This window comes from Spermophilus citellus (assembly GCF_964194105.1).
Source record: "Spermophilus citellus genome assembly, chromosome: 2".
Lineage (NCBI taxonomy): Eukaryota > Metazoa > Chordata > Mammalia > Rodentia > Sciuridae > Spermophilus > Spermophilus citellus.
The window spans coordinates 3,544,307-3,567,817 of record NC_138183.1 but is presented as its reverse complement, the minus strand read 5'-3'; the positions used below and the strand labels follow the sequence as shown (position 1 = coordinate 3,567,817).

At 59.6% G+C, this 23,511-nt stretch overlaps 2 protein-coding genes across 5 annotated transcripts in view; one reads left to right on the top strand and one right to left on the bottom strand.

Moving 5' to 3' along the window:
- Positions 1-7,292, top strand: part of ADAMTS13 (ADAM metallopeptidase with thrombospondin type 1 motif 13) — a 40,358-nt gene extending 33,066 nt beyond the window's left edge. For 3 of the 4 annotated variants that reach the window (XM_081279873.1, XM_081279872.1, XM_081279871.1), the window contains exons 33-37: positions 152-271; positions 2,643-2,715; positions 4,087-4,212; positions 6,516-6,623; positions 7,068-7,292. In XM_081279873.1, the coding sequence (XP_081135999.1) occupies positions 152-271; positions 2,643-2,715; positions 4,087-4,212; positions 6,516-6,623; positions 7,068-7,158 (518 nt within the window). In that variant the 3' untranslated portion in view covers positions 7,159-7,292. The remainder of the gene's footprint in view (positions 1-151; positions 272-2,642; positions 2,716-4,086; positions 4,213-6,515; positions 6,624-7,067) is intronic. The other variant, XM_081279874.1, reaches the window with a different exon arrangement.
- A 2,141-nt stretch (positions 7,293-9,433) lies between these two features.
- Positions 9,434-16,116, bottom strand: SLC2A6 (solute carrier family 2 member 6). The gene is made up of 10 exons (XM_081279896.1): positions 15,836-16,116; positions 15,211-15,373; positions 13,921-14,127; positions 13,243-13,342; positions 12,528-12,739; positions 12,162-12,314; positions 11,417-11,525; positions 10,903-11,088; positions 10,592-10,737; positions 9,434-10,056 (listed from the first exon to the last, which is right to left on the bottom strand). The coding sequence occupies exons 1-10, from the start codon at positions 15,925-15,927 to the stop codon at positions 9,901-9,903; spliced, it is 1,524 nt and encodes a 507-aa protein (XP_081136022.1). The 5' UTR covers positions 15,928-16,116; the 3' UTR covers positions 9,434-9,900.
- Positions 16,117-23,511: the final 7,395 nt, after the last annotated feature.

The following is a 23,511-nucleotide window of genomic DNA, read 5'->3' as shown; positions in this document are numbered from 1 at the left end:
GTTTGCTGAGTGAGGGTCAGGTTGTGCAGGGGACAGGTGTTCCCTGAGGGCAGCTGGACAGTGGGCAGAAGGAGGCAACCTCTCCTTTGGATCCTCACTCTCCATTCTCTCTGCGGTCCACTCTGTTCGTGCTGTCCTCCCTGCCTCTCAGTGGCCCTCCTTCTACCCTCCAGACCTGCCAGGCACACACCCCAACCTCAGGTTACCAGGAGAATGGGCTGTCTTAGCACAGGCTCAGAGAAGACAAAAGGAGCGAAGATCCGCCACACAGGTGAAGATCATGTTGCCAGCCTTCCAAAGCAAATAGGAGTCCATTGGCCTGTCTGCTATCAACACTGTCACTTCTTGGAGCTTCAGGGCTGGGCTGGTCTTCGGAGTTGCCGGGATTCCAGTGTCTGCTTGGCACAGGGGGCTGGAGGCTTACAGGGGCAAACTCTTTTGCTCTCCTGCCAGAAGGAGCACCTGGGCATCTGCAAGCCCCAGCCTTGTGGTGAGCGAGGTGGAAGTTCTGGCAGGATGAGGCAGGGTTAGGAGCCTGCTGCAGGCAAGGTAGTTCCTATCCAAAGGCATAGCTCCTGCCCATTTGGGAGAGGTTGGTGGGGTGGAGGTCAGATTCTCTCAAGGATAGTTAGCTGTTTCCTGGCAGATCAGGTGGGCGTTACTGAGGGTGGCAGTGGTCAGTGGTGGAGAAAGGAAGGGTCCTGATCATGGCTTGCAGGTTTGCCATCCTCCCTCCCTCTTGGTCAGCGTGGCCTACCTGACTCCCAGGTTGACCCTGGAGTCCCATCCAATTCTGTTCTTCTCAAAGTGGGGTTGCCCCAAGAGTACTGGTGCTGTGTTGGGGCCACAAGTAAACTTCAGGAGACCTGTGGCACACCCTGAAGGGTCTGCTGCACCTGTGCATTTTGAGGGGGGACATTGTCTTATGAGTACCAAATAGTATACCACAGGGCAGAACACACACATGCAGGTGTTCTAGAGGGGCGGTGTTGCACACCTGTGCCTCCCAGCTACTCAGTGCACTGAGGCAGGAGGATCACAAGTTTGGGACCAACCTCTGCAACGTTGGAGACCCTGTCTTAGAATTAAGAAAGGAATGGGGATGTGGTTTAGTGGTAGAGCACCCCTGGGTTCAATCCCCCAGTTACCCCCATCTCACACACACACCCGAGAGGGAGAGGGAGAGGGAGTGGGGAAGGAGAGATACAACAGGGATTGTTTTAGAGATGTAACGGGTTTCTACAAGAGCTATGCACCTGGCTGGTCACTTTGGGATAGGGTTGCCCTCCCTGAGTTGAGAGGCCTTGGGGAGTTGGAGTGGTCTTAACCCCGGTCCTAAGGCCATCTGGAGGGGTTAGCCAGGAGAAGAGAGGGCTGCATGGCAACACCCCTTTAACACGGAAGACGCGGGCATTGGCAATCCTGGATGGACACCCATTAACTGCACATTGTCAAGGACTCCTGACTAGAGCCGTCTGTCTGTCTTGGACCTGGTCCTCCCCAAAGCCTGTGTTGTAAGGGCAGTGGGGGCAGCATCAGGGCTGCAGGCGGGGATGCTGACTGCAGCAGGCAGCACAGGCTGCTCAGGTGAGACCAAGCCCAGCTACTCCTGGGCAGAAGCCATGCCATCCTTTGGCTCTCTGAAGGGGCGGTCAGTCCCCTGCATCTGTGACCTAGGGGAACCTTGCAGCTTGAGGCACGTTGATAAGAATGCCAAGGGCCACTTTTGAGTGTGTGGCACAGAAGGCAGTCCCACTCAGTTCCCGTCACTTATCCGGTTTCTTCCTGCATCGCCTACCGTCTGCATAGGGTTACACGGGAAAATGGAAAACAGCAGAATTCCAGGGCCAGGTGGAGGGATCAGGTGCAGAGGAGCTGCTGCAAGTTTAATGAGCTGGTTGCTGATTGCTGTGTCAGAGGGCTAGTGTCCCTTCCTGCCCTTTCCTGGCCACCACTTGGGCTTGCTTCCCGCCCAGCTCCCAGCTCCCTGGAATGGCCTGGCAGCTCCTGAAGCTCCTGCTGCAGCTGGGCTGTGGTAGAGGAGCGAGTGGGTGCAACAGCCCCTGCTCTGAGGTGCAGATGGGAAGAGAGGGACATCAGGGATCCACATTCGGGGCAGGGGAGGACACTCACATCGGGTAGGTCGACTATATACAGGGAAGGCCACTCAGCTGCTAGAGAGAGCTGAGCCGACTCCTGTCTCTCTGGTCCTGATGGCTGTTACACAGGAGAAGGAGCCCCTTGTCCCAAAGTCCCAGCCAAGGACTCCAAGTCTGAGGATTCCTTATATGGCCAGCCCATGAGTGGAGACAGGTGGCCCTCACTCAGGCTCTGTCCTGAGCCTTTGAGTGACTTTATTCTTTAATCCTAACCACCTGCGAGGTGGCTGGATTCAGAGGACAGGTCCCTCTGGGCCTCAGAATGAAAGTGGGGGACGTCCTCCCGAGTGCTGGGAGCTGGCCAGCTTCGAGGTCCTGGACGAGCTGCTTCACCTCTCCAGCCTCCTGGCTTAGAGGGAGCCTCCAGCTGAGTGGAGGGCTGAGCTCTAGCCGAGTTCTCAGGGCCGCCCCACGCCTCCCAGGCAGCCCTTCCATCAGCTTTGCCACCTCCCTGCTGACTCCTGCTGTGCTGCTTCTTTCAAGCTTGTGCCATCTCCGGACTCTTCAGCTGCATCACTATCTACCCTCTGAAAATTGCCGCTGGCGTGTGGATGATGTGAGTAGCACGTGGCTGTCCTGCCTGGCGGGGATTGGGGCCTGCGGACTTAACGTACTGCGCGGGCCTTTCCTCCTTCCCACTCACCCTCGTTCAGGTTTCTTAATGAGGAGTCGGGGGATGCCTGCCTGTGCCTTTCCTGGGTGCAGAATTGAGATGGTAAACAGTCCTTGAGCGTCCGTTGAGTCGGGCTCTTCAGACCCCTCTTCCAGCGTGATGTTCCTGCCCCCTGGGAGCTCCTGGGCTATAGTATGGAAGGGCTGTGGTCAGGGTGGCCAGGAGGGAGCTGGCCTGATCTGGGAGAGGGCGGTGCTGCTGGGAGGTGGTGAGCAGTGCCAGAGGCGGCCCGGTGGGAGAAGCAGCCCTGTGCTGTGCGGGAACCGGGGCTGCCACACCACGGGCAAGCCCCTGCCCACGGACAGGCACAGGCAGGGCGGGGACTGGTGCAGTGCAGCTCTGGCACATGGTGTGGCACTGTGCTGTATACTTGCTGGTATCCACAAGGGGCTGCAAGGGGCACTCGGGACAAGAGGCAGGCCCTGCCCTCAGACCTTAGGCCTGGGGGAGACTCGGGGCAGGTGGAGGGGGACAGAGGCCTGTGCTGGCCTGAAGCAGCAGGGGTGGAGGCTGGTGAGTGGGGCATGGGAGGGTCCACTGGGCGGATGTGGGGCTATCTTGGAGGCCAGGGCAGCGACTAAGAGTTAAAAGAAAATTCCTGCCCGGGGCTCCAGTCCTGGGGCTGCATCTCTGTAAAAGAGGTATTGATGGCACTTTCCTTTCAGGCTTAGGCAGACAGCCTGGCACACAGGGCTCAGTGCCTGGTAGCTGGCCATTACCCACGGGACAGGGCAGAAGCCCCAGGGGTCAGCTGCTCCCAGTGAGCGTGCTGGGGTAGAAGGCCTTTGAGCACCTTCCTCCCAGTGTGGGCTCCCACGGCCCTGCGTCTGCCTAGCCTACCTGTCCCTGGGCTCAGGACTCCATGGGGTCGGGCACCCATCATCACGCCTGCCTGACTGTGGGTGGCCTGCTGACTCTGCTGTCTGTCCTCCCTGGGGTGGTGATGTAGGTGATGGTGGAGCTGTGGGTGCTCTGCATGGCTGAGCTTGCTGTGGGCTCAGTGCCACTTGAGAGGGTCTTGTTCCTCTGTCACAGCCAAGAAGGACGACGGAGCCAGACGGCCAGCCTCTTCCATCATGAGTGCTCATTTCAGGCAGGGGCGTGGGGGTGTGGGCACAGCTGGGGGTGAAGTGCTTGGAAGAGGCTCCCTGGGGATAGCTGCTCCCTGCCCTGGAGTAGCTGGGCACTCCCTGGGTTGGGTGGGAAGGGTGGTCTTCCTCATGGTGCTGTCCCTCTCTCCCACCCTTGCCCTAGCATGAACGCCTTTGTGCTGTTGCTGTGTGAGGCGCCCTTCTGCTGCCAGTTCGTGGAGTTTGCAAACACAGTGGCTGAGAGGGTGGACCGGCTGCGCTCCTGGCAGAAGGCTCTCTTCTACTGTGGGTGAGGGACTGCTGGGCAGAGCCCCTAACACGGTTCCCCAAAACCCTGCTGGCAACAGGACCAGAAGGGCCGCTGGTGAGGGTGGATGGGGCAGGTGCTGATGCATGGGCTTCCTCTCTGGAGTGGGACTTGGTGGCCTTGGGTGGAATGACTACATGATGGCTGCTGACGAGCGTGGCCTAGCGGTCCCACATCTGGGCATCCAGTCTGTGAGGGTTGAAGTGCCTGCAGCTTTGTGTGCAGTGAGACAGTGGCAGGCTCTGGGGGTTTGGTCCCTTGGTGGGGAGTTAGCAGATGTGGATCTGAAGGGGCCTTGCTGTGTGGCCTTTCACAGCAGCTTGTGTCCTGATGAGAGCTGGAAACACAGGACGGGGCTTGGAAATATCAGGGCCTCTAAATGTGCTTTGCGTCTACTTTCCTGTTTCCCACAAGTTCAGTATGTGGCTCTTCACATCACAGTCACCAGACAGAATGCCTGCAAGTAACTCCTTAGGCGGGAGCTCTGAGAGCAGGCCCTTTGCACGGGAGGCTGTTATTGTTCCTGATTATCTTTAAGATAAGTGCAGACTAGTGCTGCCTGGCAGCCTGCCCCTGAGAGCACAGACGCTGGTTTCTGCAGGCCCTCCTGTGTCTGAATGGTGAAGGATGACAGGATCAGAGACACCCCCCCCCCCTTTTTTTTTCTTTTTGATATTAGGGATTGAACCCAGAGGCGGTTAACCACTGAGCCATGTCTCTGGCCTTTTTTTTTTTTTTTTTTTTTTTTTTGAGACAGGGTCTCACTAGGTTGTTAACAGCTTTGCTAGGTTGCTGAGGCTGGCCTCGAACCTGCAATCCTCCTGCCTTAGCCTCCTGAGCCATTGGGGTTACATGCGTGCACCACTGTGCCCAGCTGCATTTTCTTGGTTGAGGACTTTCTGGTTACTTCACAGCCTGTTAGTGTATCACTTAGCAGGTTATGTGTGTTTCTTTATTAAAGATCGCATACCTCCTTACATTTCCTGCACGTATTTTCTGGCCTGTTGTTTGCCTTGAGTTTTATTTTGAAGGTCTCCCCTGGGCTGTCCCTGTGGTTTCTGTTGCTACTTCATTGCAGAGGTGCCTGGACTTATGATGGGGTCTTGGTCCACACATCCACTGCACGTCAGGTGTGCATGCACTGTTCTGCACCCAGGTGCCACCACTCAGCTCAGTGATGTCATGTGTGTGCAGAGCCTTGTGGCCATTCATGTGAACATTATGAGATGATGCCCTGACATGTGTCCAGAGCCTAGGAAGGATCAAAACCCAGATTCTAAGCACAGTTTCCACTGAGCCTGCGACCCTTTTGCACCATCATAAAATTAAAAAAACTCTAAGTTGAACCATCGCAAGCCAAGGTCAGACAGTCTGTAACTTGAAATGTGCAGCTGCAGTAACATCTAGAATGGAAACTCAGGTGGCATGCAGCTGGTGGAGTCTGACCTCTTCTCAGGAAGGTGGGACAGCCATTTTCCTGGCTGACCCAGGAGTCACTGCTGCTCTGGTGGCCAGGATCAAGAATCAGCTGCTGGGATTTTAAAGCCAGAGCAGATCACAGGCCAGGTGGCACCCAGCTGGGTGGGAACTGGCCTGGGCTGTGCCTTGCACAGGTCTGCACTGAGGAGCCTGAGGCCAGGGGTCTGAGGTGGGGACCCTACCTGTCAAACTTCGGCTGGTTTTACTGTCCTAACAACAGCGCTTGCTCAGTACCTATGGTTTCCAGGCCCCAGATCAGCTTGGTAGTTGGCACAGTCTGAGGCCTGACCTTATGTCACAGCAAAGGACTGAGCTTTAGAGCTAAGCAACTTGGTCACAGGGATTTTTTTTTTTTTTAAAGAGAGAGAGAGAGAGAATTTTAATATTTATTTTTTAGTTTTCGGCGGACTCAACATCTTTGTTTGTATGTGGTGCTGGGGATCGAACCCGGGTCACACGCATGCCAGGCGAGCGCGCTACCGCTTGAGCCACATCCCCAGCCCGGTCACAGGGATTTTTATGAACAGATTCTCTGGGCACAGCCTTTCTCTATGAACAGGGAGGGCTTTGGACTCTTTGTAGGTCACAGACCTTGCTGAGAATCTGATGAGAGCTTTGGCTCCTCACCCCAGTAAGGCACAGGTGTTGGCAGCCTGTTGGGGCTACCTCATGGCTTCAGAAGCCCCACCTGAACGTGTGTCCCTGTTGGGTTCTGAGGATCCTTCTCCCCATCCCCCCACCAGAAGTCTGGAGGGATGGTGGTGGCACAGAGTGGCAGTGCCCCTTGACCTCTGTCTCTCCCCTAGGATGGCCATCGTCCCCATCATCATGAGCCTGAGCCTGACCACACTGCTGGGCAATGCCATCGCCTTTGCCACAGGGGTGCTGTATGGACTCTCTGCCTTGGGCAAAAAGTGCGTCTGGGTGGGCCTCCTGCCTCCTGCTGTCCAGGGGGGAGGGCTGAGGGTGGACTCTGTTGTCCAGCTATGGGAGTTGAGGCACAGGGGTTGCCAGTGGTTCATCAGTTCTCTAGGGAATGCAGGCAAGACCACTGGGTGGCCTTTGGGTGGCCCGTGTCACTCTGATTGGCCTCCGTCCATCCAGAGTGTGTAGACCCCTTATAGCCCGTTGCTACCCTCCCTCTGCAGAGCCCAGACTGAATAGATTTTCTCAACCCAACATGCAGGCAGCCTGTGCCAGTTTCAGAAGTAACCAGCCCTTTGTCCCCTAGCAGTAGCCTCTGTCTGGGGAACCAGAGGCCCAGTAGGCTCTGCCTGCAGTCATGCCTGGATTGGGTGGTAGCCAGGAGGGCTGGGCCTGAGGCTGGGCCCTGCAGGACACCCCCGCTCTCTCCCCAGGGGTGATGCCATCTCCTATGCCCGGATCCAGCAGCAGAGGCAGCAGGCAGACGAAGAGAAGCTGGCAGAGACCCTGGAGGGGGAGCTGTGACGAGTCCACAGTGGGGTCCATGAGCTTCTCTGGAGGAGGCAGAGCACCAGCCCTATGGGACAGCCTGGGAGAGGACCCCCCAAGCCTGACCCTCTTCTGCCAGCCTGTTCTCCAAGCCTGGAGCCCTGACTTGGCTGGTGCTCAGGGCCTGGGCTGTATGGCCCATCTCAGTGTAGTGGGGATAGCCACCTGGCCTGATCCTGCCAGCCTGGCTTAGTGGACTGGGCTTCTGGTGGGTCTGCAGGCCCCACGTGATAGGGTCCACCCCAGGCCTAGGAGCAGCTTCCCCCAGACACACTGGCCCTGGCTGGGAGTTGAGGGGCATGTCACCTGGGCTCTGGACTCCCCAACCAGGTCCCTGAGGCCCGAGCACTGAAGCTTAGGGAAAGTCTCCCAGCTGTCCTGGCAGGTGGAGTTCCCATCCTGCCCAATTTCCCTGTCCTCAAGGCAGAGGTTGGGGAGAACAATGTCTCCAAGCTGACTGCTGCTGCCCAGGGACATGGCCAGTCCTCTGGGAGGGAGCCCATAGTGCTCCCAAGATGCACCCCTGCCCCCACAGCAGTCCTGGCAGTGGCTGGCTGGTCAGGTGGACCCCCTCCCAGTCCCTGGCATGTTGGACAGGCTCCTCCAGGCACCCTAGCTGCTCTGCCTTCTCAGCTGACCCAGGCTGCTGGCTTCTGCCTCTCACTCCACCTCAGGCCCTGGTGCTAAGGGGGTGGGGAGTGGTGCTCATAGGGTCCCACCCACTCCTCTGCTGTGGTCCTGTTGGTGGTAGCAGCTGCAGCAGCCTATAGTAGGGACTGAGCTTGGTCCACCTCAGGTATGCTTGCCAGCCTGCCCCTGGGGAGCTTCCTGCCTTTGCAGAGCTGGGCAGAAGCCAGAGCCCATCTCCCCCACAGAGCTGTATCCCCTGTCCCAGTGCCAGGCCACCAGGCACAAGCCTCTATGCAGGTGCATGGGGAAGCAGGGACCACTCCTGGATGTATCTGTTCATGGCCCCCATCCTCCTCCCACACTGCTGACTCTTCCTCCTGCCCTGTGGCCTTGACCCTGGTTTGGTTAGCAGATTGGCTCTTGGCCACTAAGCATATGTCTGACAAGGTCTGGCCATGCCTCGATGGACCTGGGCAGAATAGGCTGCTGTGGAAAACCCTGCTTCTGGGCCCAGCTCCCTGTCTCCCTCCCTCCCAAGCCCCCAGGTGGGCCTGCAGTGGGCCCCCAGAACTCAGGGACTGACTCTTGCTCCCAGGAAAGCAGCCCCAGGTCTGTTTCCCAGGGGGAACAAGCAGGCCTGCAGAGTTTGGGGCTGGGAGCAGGGCCTCTGCCCAGCACTGACCCAGGACACGTCAGTGGGGTCTGGAGTGGGCCTTGGCCCTCCAGGATCCTGGCCAGGCTCAGTCCTAGGTTGGTGGGACACGTGCCTTCAGGGTTCCTTAAGGGCTACCATCCTCAGGCCCATGCTGGGCTCAAAGGGCTATGCGTGTGTGTGCAGTGGTAAGACCCGTCTACCTCCTGGGAGGAGCAGCCCTGCCTGCCCCCCTGCTCACTTGTCTGGGTGTGGGGCTTGAGTCACTCCTGCCAGGCCCCAACCCATTCAGAGGGACCTTGCTGCAGGTGCAGGGAGAGGAGGTGCTGGCTGTGCTATTAAGGAAGGTGACATCCACCTTGAGGGGAAACCCATTGCTGGGCTGGGCAGGCCACAGGGTGGGTCCGAGGCAGGAGGGCCTTGGTCACAGGCCAGAGTGGGGTGTTGCTTGCCAGGAGATTCCCAGGTGGCCTGCAGTCAGCTCTGGAGGCCTGCATCAGGGGCGGGGGACATCACTGGGACTCCAGCCCCACACCTCCTCTGTGCCCGTTCCTGGTGTGCTCCTCCACGCGGCTGCATTTTGAGCAGTAAAGCAGGGCTGCAGTTCCTCCGCTTGCTCTCTGCTGTTATCTTCTGTCTCTGGCGCCTGTCAGCAGTAGGGATACCCGTGTCCATGACAACGGAGCAGGAGCTGCTGGCCCAGGAGTAACTGAAGGCCCTGTCAGCCTGCTTAGATGGGGAAAGGGGCTCCAAGGTGACACACACCAGGAAGAGCCAGGCTCCAAGGTGGACCCACCACACTGCCCCTCCTGCCTCTCTGCTGCACTGAGCTCAAGTCCAGAGTGACCATGAATTTAGGGCCCTACTGGGGCAGCAGGCGCTGAAGCCATGGCCGGTGTCTGGTCTGGCCTGCCTGCAGGGGTGGGGAGCCTCCTCCAGCTAAAGACCCCACTCCTTCCTCCATAGGGCTGCAGGCCCAACTTATTTATTTTTGTAAATAGGGTGAACACAGTTTGCAGATGGTTGCCCCTATCCCTGAGGTGGGGCTGATGTGGGGCAAGTGGCTGTCCTGTGCCCTGGCCTCTGGAAGTAGGGCATGTGTTGCTGCATGATGTCCACAGACCCTCCTGTCCACACCAAGACGCCTGGAGGAGGCCAAGTGACGATGTTCCTGTGCTGAGCCAATGCCACCTCCAGTGCTGCTCTGTCCTCCACACAGCCTGGCGCACGCCAAGGGCCAGCCTGAGAGCCAGCAGGTCTGCGCCACCTCCTGCAGGCCGCCTAAGCCGGAGCGTGCTGCCTGTCCAGTCAGAAGCAGGTCCTGGTTGGCCCTGTGCTGCGGCTCATAGGAGTGACGGCTGCGCCGCGTCCCGGCTGCAGGGCATGGGTTTGTGGCCACCGTGGAGGCCTGGCCACCTGGCAGGTAAATCCCTGGCCTAGTGCAGGAAGGACCTCCTCCTACTGCTGAAGAAGGACTCGATCTGCTCCAGGGAGCGGCCCTTGGTCTCAGGCACACAGCAGCCCGTGAACACTAGGCTCACCAGGCAGATGGCCGCGAAGAAGAAGAAGGGCACCTGGAGGCTGAAGGCTTTCTGAGGGGGGGAGCAGAAGGCGGGTCACACAGGAGGCCTGTGGGGCCTCTCCCAGGACCTGCCTCCCTGGGGGTCCCCTTGGGGCTGGTCTAGGTGTTCCTGGAGGCTCCGCTCTGTACCCTCTAGCAGCAGTGTGTGCCCAGCTCTGTGCTCTGCCCTGGCCCAGGCCGCTCCAGTCAGCTGCTCATGGGATTTTGGAGCAGGGCTGGTTCTGGTGCCACCAGGGCCTGCTGGCTGCAGCAGGAGGTGGGCTGGTGAGTGGGCAGCACCTGGGATGGCAAGCCTGAGTGTGGATATTGCGCTCTCGGCTGCTGGCAGAGCTCCAGGCTGTATCCTGCCCTGGAGGGGACCTGACTTCTCAGAACAGTTCCCCAACTCATTCTCGTATCTTAAAACGCAGGGGCCATGGTGTGCTGCGCCCTGACCATCCTCAGCCTTCTAGTAAGGGCACTTGCTCTTCTCCCAGGAACACTGTGGGGTTGGGTCACTTCGCAGAAGGCCTGGCACCACACAGGGGTCCATGGCAAACACTTACCACCACCAGCAGGAAGGACTTGGTGAGGACGAAGGCGGTGAGCCAGCTGACCAGCACACAGAGCCCTGAGGCTACGCCACGGGCACGCAAGGGCAGGATCTCCGACATGAGCAGCCAGGTGATGGGCCCCCAGCCCATGGCATAGCCTGCCAGGAGAGGGGAGAGTGGTGGAGGGGGCACACCGGGTCTGTCCCCACCTCTCCAGTCTCCCCCCTCAGCAGACAAACAGGACAGCAGTAGGGCCCCTGCCTCACCCGTGAGACAGCCCCTCACCCAGGCCATCACCCCACCCCCAGGAACCCCAGTCCTACCCATGATGAAGAACATGGTGGCCAGGAGGGGCACCAGAGTGAGGTAGCTGGTGGGTGTGGCCGTGGGCTGCTCTGTGCCCGCCAAGGACAGGGTCTCGAGGCTCACAGTGCTGTTGGGGGTCAGAGGCCTTGGACCAAATTGGACATACAGCCCCAGCGTCAGGTTGGCAGCAAACATGATGGTTGCTGTGGACACAGGTGGCCCTCGGGGGCCAGGACCCTCTGAGCCATGGCTCTCCTGGGGGAGCTGTCATGCTCTGTGGCACCCTGAGCCGGGCAGCATGGCTGGCTTGGGACAGGCCTCCCACAGGGTAGCACACACACTGCCAGCCCTGGTCTGGGCTTCCCTCACCCCCAGTGCGTTGCTCACCCGAGCTCCAGCAGGCTTTCTGGAGCAGCTGGCTGGTGCCAGGTGCTGGGGAGGCCCCAGGTGGCTGTGCCCTAGCTCTGGCACAAGTGGCAGTGGGTAGAGACGCTGTGGGTGGGAGGGGAGAAGTGGGGCAGGGAGCCTCACCCGACACGAAGAGCAGGACCTTGCGGCCAGCCAGGTCCATGGTGAAGGCCGCGATCAGCACGGACAGAAGCCTCACGGCTCCCACAATGGCTGCATCATCCTTGGGGGGCTGTGGGGAGGAGACCCCTGAGGCTGAGAGGACTGGCCTGCTGCTCCTGTCCCTGCTTCTCACCCCACCTGGTTGCCTAACGCCCTGCAGGGTGCTCAGACCCAAGGCCACAGCCACAGCTACCCTGGAGTGCCAAGTGCCTGCTGTGTGCCAGGCACTTGCTCTGCACACCACCCTGGGGTTCCCAGCAGGGCACATCTGCCATGCTCACCACTGAGCCCACTGCCCCAGGAAACCTGCTGTTCTCAAATCCTCTCCACTGTGTCTGGACAGGGGTCTTGGCAGCCTTGCTACTGTCTCCCTCCCACAGGGGCAGCTGGTGTCCCAGGAAAGTGGCAGCCTCCCTGAGGAGCCAGCAGGGCTCTGAGCAGAATCCTGGTATGGAGGTGGTGGTGCTGCGTTTCTATTAAATCAGTTTCCTCCATCATCTTGCATAATTTATTTAAAACCATTTAAACTTTACTTAAAAACAAATTCTGAGAGCAGGTGCGTGGCCCAGAGACAGGAAGAATCCTTTGGCCTCCACACATGAGGGTGTGCATGCCCGAACTCTGGCACAGCAGGGCCTGGGGCTGGGGGCTGGGGATTGGGGCTGAGCGGGTCTGCCAGCCCACCTGGACTCAGGCAGGCGCTCACCAGCAGCACGGCCGTGCTGTCGAAGATGGGCTGCAGGTAGACCAGTATGGGCGTGATGCCTGTCAGCTGCTGCAGGAAACGCATGAGCAGGGCAATGAGCACTGGCCGGTACATGTGGGGTTCCCGGGCCTCTGCCCACGACACTCGGCTGCTCTGGAACACAAGACCGCTGCTGAGGGAGCTGCACTGGCCACTCTTGGGGCTGGGGAGACCCCGCTGATGGAGACAGCCCCAGCTCTGGGTCAGCTGTAACCACCTTATTCCAAGAAAAGCAACCTGGGTTTGAAGAGGCCTAGTAACTAGCTCAGGCCACATGGAACCACAGGTGCCTGGGGTGGGTCCACCAGACCCAGCCCCCAAACACACCTGTCTCCGGACATTGTCCTGGATCTGCTCGAACTCCCAGTGGACGTCTGCATCTGCTGGGCGCAGCCAGGTCAGTGCCTGCAGTGCCTCCTCGTCCCTGCCGCGGGAGAGCAGGAACCGCGGCGAGTTGGGCATGAAGCTGAGCAGCAGGACCATGACGAGCACAGGCCCCTCCCCGGCCACAGCCAGCCAACGCCAGGGCAGCAGGAGGCCTGGAGGAGGGGAGAGTGGCAGACACACACAGCTCCTGCACTGCAACCTCTGGACAGCCTCATCTGCCCTGTGAGCCGAGTCCTTCCCTGAATGCCCTGGTCTGTGATGGAGGCAGGGAGGAGCTATGGGGAGTGCCTGGCCCCTGGCAGGTAGCAAGAGGTCCTGGGAAGGTCTGAAGGGCCAGAGGAGGGGAGGGACAGGGTGGGCAGGCCAGGCCCAGGCCTCCATGCCACCTGCCCAGGCTGCTGCATGAGGCTCTCCCCTACACTGGTCCACCTTAGCTGTTCATGACTGAGGCCTCCTGCTGCTCGAAGGTGACCCAGACTGCTGGTCCAGATGCCCTCACTGGGCCTCATGAATATGGGGACAGGGTGGGGTGGTGGCCCACTGGCGCAGGGGACCAGGTCTCTTTCCTCTAAGCCCTGGGCTCCTTCTGGGCATGTCCTTTCCCTTTCCAAAGTCTGCAGTGCTCCCCCGAGCCTGCAAGGTGCAGGATACTTGCCAAGGGCGTAGAGAGACAGCGATCCGAACACTGCCATGAGCTGCGGCGTGGCCCCCAGGGCCCCGCGGACACCAGCAGGGGCGATCTCAGATACGTACACCTGCAAGACACCCATCTGGCCAGGCTCTGGAGAGCACGCTCACAGGGCAAGTGCCCCTGTGAGCCTTGGGAGGTGAGGTTGCTGGGGTGACCCGCTGCATACTCTCAAGCCTCAGCTTCCTGACTGCAAGGCAGTGGGATGACTCAGCTCTGAATGGGCTGGATGCTGGGCAGTCATGGGTCTGGGGGGCACCCAGACCTAGGGGCTGAGCAGGTGTGTCTTCCTCAGTGACCTTCGTCCCCACCCTGACCTCATCAGGGTGCTGACTGGGTATGGGTAGATGAGATGACAAGATGCCAGGGCAGGTATGGGGCAGGGACTTCCCCATTGCTCAATCTGGGTCTTCTCCAGTTGAGAAATGCACCTGACTGCGGTCAAGAAACAGGGTAGGAAGTAGGGGGAGTCCAGGATGGGGACAGTTTCCTGAAATCAGGGACCTTGGTGGGGAGTGGTGAGCAGAGGCTCCCTGGGCAGCCAGAGGGGACAGCAAGCACATTCTCACTGACCATAGGCCCGAGGCCAGAAGACCTAAGCAAGTAGTGGCCATGCCAAGGCAGCGGGACAGGTCCTGGCCTTACCGGGATGCAGGCCGCCGTGAGTCCCCCAGCAAAGCCAGTGAGTGTCCTCCCCAACAGCAGCATCCAGAGGCCATGGGCGCCTGCCATGAGCGCGTACCCCGCCGCAGAGGGGATCGCAGAGAACATGATGCTGAGCTTCCGGCCCAGGAGGTCATTGAGGACCATGGCACTGAGGCCCCCAGCAGCAGCTCCCAGGGTGAACACGGACTGCAGAGGAGGGGCGCAGGCATGTGTGTGGGGCCGGGAGCACCCCCACCCCATCAGAGCCAGGGGCAGCTTCTTCCCCAGGCAACCCCAGGAGCGAGCCCCAGACCCAGGCCCACTATGATGGTAAGCCTCCAGTCTCCGGAAGTGTGCATGCAGCATGCGCACAACCATTTAAATTTTAGGGGTCTTGCCCTAGGGAGGAGGTGGGGCCACATATCTACAGTGGTTCTCTGTCTAATATTTTAACATAGGGGACTCTGACTTGAAGGTCCCAGGATGTTCCTGAATTCCCTGAAGATGGTGGCTAGGACCCAGCCTCAACACCACTACTCATCAGCAGTGGAGCATGGGCACAAGGTTTAGCTTGTGCCAGCCTGTTTCTCCAGATGTATTATGTTTTTTTTTTTTTTTTTGTTTTGTTTTTATGGTGCTGGGGATTGAACCCAGGGCCTTGTGCATGTGAGGCAAGCACTCTACCAACTGAGCTCTATCCCCAGCCCCTCCAGCTGTATTATGGGAGAACAACAGAACCCACCTCACAGGTCGGCCAAGTGTCCACACAGACCTGGCACAAAGTGCTCAGTAAACACTAGGTCTTTTCCTCTTAGCCACCAAGCTGTGATTAGAATCTGAGGCTATTTAGATTTTAATTCTAGAATCCAGGGTGTCCTCCTCTCCTCTCCGCTCATGGCCTCTGGATGCTGCTGTTGGAGATCTTGATCTTTCCCAGCTGGTGCTGGTCCCACTGGCACCTGATACCCCTGTCCCCTCCATCCATCCAGACGGATGTCTGCTGTGGCAGCCTGACTGTGGGCCTGGGGAACCCTCACCCTCTGGGAGACGTTGGGGGCACCATACCTGTTCTGTCCCAGGTTTTCTCCACTGGCTTTCACTTCCTGGTTCATTGCTATGATCTGGCCTCCCCCCACCAACCAGCAGCCAGGAGTGTGTGAGGGAGGGGGTGGACTGGGGCCCTGGAGAGGGCCCCAAGAAGGGCTCTTGGGGAATCCCTAGCAGTGGGCAAAGCTCAGAGGGTTCATGCTCCCCTACCCGACTCCTTCCAGCTTCAAGCATAGTCCTTACCCCAAACCAGGATGCCTGAGTTTTGGTCAGATGCAGATCTGGGTCTGAGGAGTGCTCAAGGGCTGGGATGACAGGGGACGTGTAGACCAGGGCATACCCAAAACTGAAATTGCCCAGCACCGCAGCAAAGGTGGCCAAGAACACCCTTTTGTTCTGCAGGGCCCTGGTGGTGGGGGTGGGACAAAAGAATCAGGGTCTGAGCCTCTTTTCCCTGAGCTGCTGACTCTTCTGAGCCCAGTGGCTGCCGGGCTGGTCAGATTGACACCTCCCCAGGGCCTGAGTGCTGCCACCTGGAAATTCCCAGGGCGTCAGCCTGTGGCTGTGGTACTTTTTTCCAGGAGAGGAAGCTTGGGTTTTGCCCCCAGCTCTGCTTCTGAAAGCTTTCTGTGTGGCCTTAGGCAAGTCCCTCACCCTCTCCCTGTCTATGACAGCTGGGCCTGTCACTCTTTGGGATGGTCCCTTCCCTAAGGAGGACCAGCTTCTTCAGCAAGGTTAGGTACAGGAGGGCAGAAAGGAGCCAAACGATCCTGGTGGCTACTCACCCAGGGTGGAGCCAGCGCCCGCTGGAGCGACCAGAGCCACCTCGCCCAGTCCCCGCCCGTCCCCCACGCCCAGCGACTCTCACCCGACCCGCGCCCTCTCTCCGGGCGACGGGGGCGGCTTCTCGGGGAAGGTGTCATAGTCCAGGCCCTCAGCTCCCAGCAGGGGCTCCTGCATGGCCCCCGCGAGCACGCTCCAGCCAGCGGGACGCGGCCAGGCCAGCGCTGGAGCATCCGCGGGGGCTGCAAATCGCGGCCGGCGCGCCCAGGCCCCGCCCCTCAGCCGCGATTGGCTACGGGGCGGCCCTGCAGAGCCGCGCCGGCCAATGGGGCAGCCGCACGCCCGCGGATGGTGGGAGGCCGATTCCGCCGGGCGCGGCCGCCGCTCTGCAGCGGAAAGCCGCGCCCGAGTAGGCGAGGGTGGAGTGATGGGGGTGCCCTGGCGGAGCCGTCCCGGGCCCAACCCAGCGGTGCAGCGAGTTCTGCAGAGGAGACGGAAACCCAGAGAGGCGTAGCCGCTCGCCAGGGTCACACAGCGAACGCTCGTCTCGCTCTGACTGCTCTCCACTCCACCTGCCTTACGCGTCGCAGTGTCGCCTCTGTCCCTGGCTTCCTCTCCATTGGGTGACCCAGTGAATCAGGCTGAGGTTCCAGGGCAGCCAGAGGATGCGTGGGGTGAAGGCAGGGGGAAGAGGGACTGGGCGGAGGCAGTTAGGGGAGCGCAGGAAGAGGGGCCTAGCCCGGGGCGGGGAGGGCGCAGCCCTAAGGAGAAGGACCGAGAGCAAGGAAAAGCCATGGAAGAAACAGAAGGAAAATGCGAGTTTCTCTATTTTGAGGAAGAAAGGGAGCCAAGCATAAGTTGGGCCTGTTCCAAATCATCCTAGTAATAGTATAAAAGTTAAAAATAAAAACTGAACCGGAAACTTCCTTGGGAGCCTGTTTTCAAAAGATAAAATTGAAAGTAAAGAAAATTGCAATGTTATGTCCAGTTAGTTCCCTTTGGACTTTCTCGGCAGGGGGGCTGAGTCACTTCCCCTCCTGCTGGACGAGTGACCACGCAGGTTTTAAAACTGATTCTTTGTTGTTGAACAGATGGGTTCTTTCCAAATTTTAGCTATCAAAATAGTAAAGCTTTTTATTTATCTATTTTTCTTTTTTGAGTTTCAATTCTGGCTGACCCGCACACACCTGTAATCCCTGCAGCTGGGGAGACTGAGGCAGAAGGATCACAAGTTCAAGGCCAGTCTCAGCATGTTAATGAATCCTTAAGGACTTAGCAAGACCTTGTCTCAAAATAATAATTTTTTAAAAAGGTGTGGGAGGTGAGGCACTGGGGATGTGTCTCAGTGGTTAAGCTAACCCAGGTACCTCTGCCCCCCCCCCAAAAAAAGTTTCAATTCCTTTTTCTTATAATAGAAACACAACTGTAGTGGAACAATAGAGAAAGTAGCCACAGGGAAACCACATCCCTCCCTCCGAGCCCTCCTGCGGGCGGGCACTCTAGGGCTCGCTAGTTTCTGCTTCCCAGGTCTCTCCAGTGGCTCTGGGGCAGAAATGGTTTAAGCCTTTTTACCCACCTGAAACACAGGCTGTGGCCCAGGCAGCCTGGTGAAGGGTGAGCTCCTGAGGGCCTTCTTCAGGGCTACCCCATCTTTCAGAACCAAGAGAGAACAAACCTCAAGGGTGGGCTCAGAGAGTGGGCTGCCAAGTGTCCCTGGTCATCCTAGTCTGGAACGAGATTCCAGGAACCTGGGAGGAAGCCCTAGATCACCCCTACAGGACGTCCTTCCCCCTGCATCATGGGTTAGAGTTCCTGCTCTTGAACCTTGTAGAAATGGAATCATTATTTTTTCCTGGCTCTTTTTAGTGTATTTTTAAAAATCAACTTTATTGAGGTGGAATTTACAGATGACAGAATGAACTCCTCTTGTGTACCTGCTGATGGACGTGACGGTCTGTCCATCCGGATGGGGGCTTTCCCCTCACCCTGGAGTTCTCTGGGCCTTCTGAGGTCCACCTGCCCTTCTCCTTCCGCAGAAGTGGCTGCTGTCCCCTGTCTTAGCTTAGGTCCTCCTGCCAGTGCTCCTTCCTGACTGGCTCTGGTTGGGTGTCCTGGACTCTTCCCTGTTGTGGTCCCCAGGTTTGCTCCTTCCCCTGCTGTGCAGTGTGATGTGGCATGGGGGGACAGCAGTCTGTCCTTCCTACTTTTGATGGGCCACTGTGAGGCTGCTGGGGGGCGGCCCTTGGTGCTGGTGAACCTCTCAGGGCTGTTTCCAGCCTTTCTGTTCACGATGAACACTGAGGTGGCATCCTCGTCCTCAAAGGGTAGTTTCCTTCTTCAAGGGTCATTTTTGGGGGCCTTGAAAGCCTATTGATGCCTCCCCCTGGTGGGCTTGCCACCTCTTTTCTTCTGGGTGCTTGGGGTCCTGGCCTCTGGGGGAGGGGTTTCTCCCCCTCTCTGCTCCTGCTCAGGGCCAGACACTCAGCCGCCTGGAAGCCCCTCACTGACCTGAATTGAGAGCCTTCTGTCCTTCCTGAGCCTCTACTCCCCTGTGTGGGGAGCCCCACTTTAGAGGCTGGCCTGGGAGAGGGCCCCTTGCTCTGCTTTGTGACTTGGGACATCTGCTGCCCCCCTACCTTGGACACACCACAGTGAGGTGGAGGTGCAGCTCCTGGCTGGGTCCCCCATTTCCTGCAGCTCAGCCCCAGGAGGTGGGTTCTATCCAGGAAAGAAGGGTGCTGCCCGCCAAGTCATGTCCCTGGGGAGTGTGGCAGTGGGGGGGCCCTCCAGAGCGTGGAGCTCCGGGGCTGGAAGGTAATCGCCCTGCGGAACTTCTAGGCTTATGAACATACCTGGGTCAACGGAGGGGCCTGGGGTCCAGCCTGAGGGCCCGGTCCTGGGGCAGAGGCCATCCCTGACCATGACCCAGTTTGAACTCTGTCCCTGTCCAGAGAAGGGTCCTGCCACTTTGGTGGTCTTGGGCTGTCACTATGGCCTCTGCCCACCTCCGGGGCTTCTGAGGGGCCTCCTCTCTGGCTGAGCTCTAACCTGGTGGCCACCTGGGGCGCTGTGCTGTCAGAGGGCACTGGTTGCAGGCAGCCCTCTCTCAGGCTCTACAAAGGTCCCCTCATACCAGTCTGACAGCCTCTACGTGCTGGGCACTGGCCCAGCCGCATTCCAGGACCCTGGCACTGGGGCCACACTCTGGAGGAGGCCATGGACTGGGCCTGACCTTCTACTCCATGGTCTCAGGGGACGGTAAGGAGGTGGGAGCGAAGTAGGGGGGGGTCTCAGCTGGTCCTTGCCATCTCCCTGTGGCCTTCATCCCCACCTTACAGAGCAGAGCAGAGGCTCAGGTCTCACTGTCCTGGGCCACCTGTGGGGAACCTTAGGGCCCTTGCTGTGGCCCAAGCTCTCCAGCAGGGCTCCCTGAGATAGTGGGACAGGAGGGGAGGCCCAGGGTGGGCCAAGGGGCTCATCCAGAGGGGGACCTGCCTCTCCATCCCTCCTTTCCACAGATGGGTCGCCCAGGACCCCCAGGGGAGAAGGTCTCTGGCACCCAGCTGTCCGGGGCCCCCCAGGCCCCCAGAGACGCCCCTGGTGATGCCATGCCTGGTCCTGAGGACTCTGACCTGGTTCCCTCAGTGACCCTGGCGGCGGCCCTCACCCTGCTGTTCCTCCTGCTATCAGCCTGGCTGGTATGGGGCAGGCCCTGCCAGACCTCCTGCTAACTCGGGTTCCCAGGTGGGGTGGCCGCGCGGCCTGCCTTCCTGTCCCAACCAGAGCCAAACCCCACTCAGCCCTGTCCACTGGTGTCCCTGGTGGGTGCTGCACTCTGATGTTGCAGGATCCTGGCTCCAGAGTCATCTCGTGGTGGTCCATGAGCTCAGGCCCCGAAAGCCAGATCAGGCTCAACTGGCCTCCTTCCCCAGGTTGCTGTGGGACCTTGACCACGTCCTTGTCTTTGCAAGGCCATTCTGGGTACTGCGGATAAAACCAAGTGACCCCCAGCCCTTTGTGAAATCAGTCAGTGAATGGGGATGCGGAGGTTCCCATTCAGGCTATGTGCCAGTGGGCAGGTCCCTTCTCCCTCTGGGGCTGGTTTTCCCAGTCTTCAGGTGAGATAGCAATATCCACTTCTGGGCACTAGGGAGGGCCCGGCAGTGGATAGGCCTTCCCTGGTCTGCTGTGCATCGGGGGCTCCCCTACTGCAGAGACCCAGAGAGCCCTTGGAGGAAGCTGGAGGCCAAGGTGGGCAGAGGGAGGATGTGTTGGTCTTGGTCGCCACCTGGTGGCTTAAAGGTAGAATTGCACCATCTGTTTGATGGCCCTTTGGAGTGGCCGGGGTCAGGGAGTGTGTCTGAAGTCATTTTCTCTCTCCCTCCTCCTCCTCCTCCTCCTCCTCCTCCTCCTCCTCCTCCTCCTCCTCCTCCTCCTCCTCCTCCTCCTCCTTTTTCTTTTGGTACCAGGGATTAAACTCAGGGGCACTTGACCACTGAGCCACATCCCCAGCCCTGTTTTGTATTTCATTTAGAGACAAAGTCTTGCTGAGTTGTTTAGCGCCCCGCTGTTGCTGAGGCTGTCTTTGAACTCTCGATCCTCCTCCCTCACCTCCCTAGCTGCTGGGATTACACGCGTGCACCACTGCACCTGGCCATTTTCATATTTTAATGTGGAAAAATTTGAGGCCGTGGATAAGCACAAGCCCATTGTGTAGTGAGAACTGTTCTTAACATCTGCTGATGACCTCTTGCCCTGTCTGTGTACCCGTAGCTTCCCTATTAAAATTATGGGGGAGAAGCAAAGGGGAGCTGCTGGGGTCCTCGCCCAGATGCTGTGTCCCCTACCTGTCAACAGCCCGTTCTCTGACTGCTTCCACCCAGGCGTGGGGGACTGTGTGCTGGACCCCAAGGCTCCAAGACTGTCTCTCATGGAGCAAACCCCTCTCAAGAGCCCTACTATGTGCCCGACTGACCCTGCTGGAAACAGGGGGCCCTGACGCTGGAGGAGCTCGGGTCTAACTGTGGAACAAGGTGCGGGCTGGCCACAGTGTGTGGAGGCTGGACAGGTTAGCCAGGGCTGTAGTGGCTGGTGGTCAGAGAGGGGCAGGTGGCTCTAGTTGAGGGGCATGGGTAGGCCCAGGGGTACCCAGAGAGGCTGGCCTGGGCAGAGGAGCAGACAGTGGGAGCCTGCCCTCCAGCTGCTGGCTTTCCCTTGGGGAGCTGAGGGTCTCTGGAGCCCCCAGGAGCACAGGGAGAGGGGAGCGCCGCAGCGACGCGTGGGCTCCAGCCTCCCAGGCTACCCTTTGCCCATCCCAGGGTCCTGGTGGAGGGGGCTGTGCCCCCCTTCCAGTTTTGGATGCCAAAGCCCATACCTGTGTGTCCAGGCTGGGGACTGGGTCCTCTGTCCTGTGTACAGACAGCCTTTAGTTGAGCACCTGGCCCTGCCTGCTCCGGAGACTGGCAAGTGGGTGGCATTGCAGGAGTTCTCAGAGGCTTGCCCCGAGAAGCGGGGGATACAGGTGGAGCCCTGAGGTTTGGGGAATCCCCTTAAATGGCGTGCCCAGGCCTCTCCACCAGCCTAGGGGAGAGTCCAGGATTCCGTGCCCAGCCTGGCCAGGGGGAATCATTTAAGGGGATTCCACTTCAAGTGGGGACACTGCAGGAGCAAAGGCCCAGGGGCCACCACGGTTTCCTGACAGTTCTCGGTAGGATGAGCCTGAGCTCCTGCCTGCTGTGGAGGAGCTCACTGGAACAGGGTCCTGGGTAATCCTGGGGCTGACCCCATGTGTCCCTGCCTTTGCTGTGGCAACCCCAGAGATGGGAAGTCACAGAGCCTTGGCTCCGTGTGACCCTGAGTGGCACAACCTGGGGTAGGAAGGTGAGTTGGCCCCCACCATCTCTGCCTGCTGCTCCCTTGGAGGAGAGGACACGGGTCTCCCTGCTCCCTGGGCCTTCCCACTCCTGCCCTGCTTGCTGCACCTTGTTAGGTGGTGGCCTTGGTGACGCACAGCATGGTCTGTGAGAGTCTGACAGGTGAGCTGGGGCCCGTGGGGATCTGAACCCAGTGTCCTCCTTTGCCCCCTCTCAGAGGTGGCCAGAGGCAGAGCTGAACCCTCAGGCTCCTACCCCTCCAGCTCTGAGACCACGAGTGTGAACTGCAGGTGTTGCACTGCTGTGGGTGGTGCTGAGCCTCGGCCCGGGAGCATCAAGACTTGCGGGATGCAGGGAAGCGAGGTGCGTGGGGGAGCAGCGGCCTGCGAGACAGGCAGGGGAAGAAGCCTCTCTCAACCTGCCACCTCAGGCTTGGCCCTTCCCGCAGGCCAGCGCTGAGAAGAGGCACAGGTGGGCAAGGTGGTGCGTGCCTCGGCCCATGTGTGTGCATTTCTGACCGGGGCCTGTGAAAATGATTGTGGCCAGCTCCTGTGGGACTCGCGTGCCCAGGCCTCTCCACCAGCCTAGGGGAGAGTCCAGGATTCCGTGCCCAGCCTGGCCAGGGGAAAATCCCACTTGCAAGGAAAGCATCATCCTGTTCTATGAAGGCTGGCTGAGCGTGGTTTCCTGCCCCTCTCCCGACTCTGTTGCCACCGCTCCAGGAGCTGCTGGGCAGGTGCCTGAGTTAGGGAAAGGTGTGCCCTTGGTGGGCTGGAAGTTTCCCGGGCGCGGGATGGGCCTGGGGATGCCCGGAGCTGTTGGCAAGGAGCACTGGGATCGGCTGCCCTCCAGGGCATGTGTGCGAGGGCGCGATCCTGCGTCTGTATGTGTGTGGGTGCGTGTGCGTGTGTCTGTGTGAGCGTGTGGGTGGGGCATTTAACCCCTGGCGCCCCAGGAGCTGGCATGCAGTGACGCTGGCACCCTTTCTGCTGTGGTTGGCAGAGGGTGAGGCAAGCTTCCCCTTCAGGGAGGAGGCTGCTGTGTGGTTAGGAGAGTGGCTGGGCAGACTTCTGTCCCCCTCCAGTGGCCACTCAGGAGCTGGGTCTCTGACCCCTCTGGTGAGGCTGTGGAGGCTGCTTTCTGGGCTGTGGCCTCACAATTTCCGAGTGCCTGCAGGACGCCCACCTCCTGCTCGCCCAGGGAGGGCGGGGCCTGGAGACTGCAAGGGGCACACGGGGCCTTGGAGCTGGGAACCCTCTAGGGAATCACCCTCAGAGGCCAGCAGTCCAGCTGCCACTGCATGGCTGACTCAGAGGAGCACACAGCGGGGAGGCCGGCTGCCGGGGGTGGGAGAACAGCGGGCTCCTTGACCCGGGAAGCCCAAGGTTGGGCACCAGTCAAGTGCAGCCTGGAGCCAGCGCCCGTGGTCCTCACAGCCTCACTCCCTCGCAGGTGAGAATGGAGAACAGCCCTGAGTGCCGCAGGTCACAGGGCCATGGGGAGATGGGACTGAGCAAAGCCAGGGGACCCTCCACCACAGGACAGCAGATGGGCAGGTGGACAGGTGTGTGGAGGGCCATCCTTCTTCACAGGAGCGATGAGGGGAGGAGATGCCTGCAGGTGGCCGCTGGTCCTGGGAGCCTGGCCCTGGGGGGACCCTGTTCTCCTTCCAACCTGGCTGCATGTCCCTGGCAGGATGCTCCATGTGCTTTAGGTGTGTCCTGCTCAGGGCCGCACCCCGGGGTCTCTGCTGGGTGGCCTGAGCTCGAGTCCTCGTTGTGTGATCTTCCGTCCATGATCTTCCGTCCATGAGCCTCCGCTCCCTGCCTCAGTGCACGGCTGGCCAGGCCTCAGGGAGCTGAGGAGCCTGGTGGACACCTCCCCACCC

Bases quoted from the DNA above. Each gene is read 5' to 3' on its own strand.
- SLC2A6 (XM_081279896.1), bottom strand. From the start codon at position 15,927: ATGCAGGAGCCCCTGCTGGGAGCTGAGGGCCTGGACTATGACACCTTC. The intron at 12,740-13,242 runs GCAAGTATCCTG...CCCCTCCTCCAG, and splicing joins GCTGTCTCTCTACGCCCTTG to GCCTCCTGCTGCCCTGGCGT. The intron at 12,315-12,527 runs GTGTGTTTGGGG...CTTGTGTTCCAG, and splicing joins AGGACAATGTCCGGAGACAG to AGCAGCCGAGTGTCGTGGGC.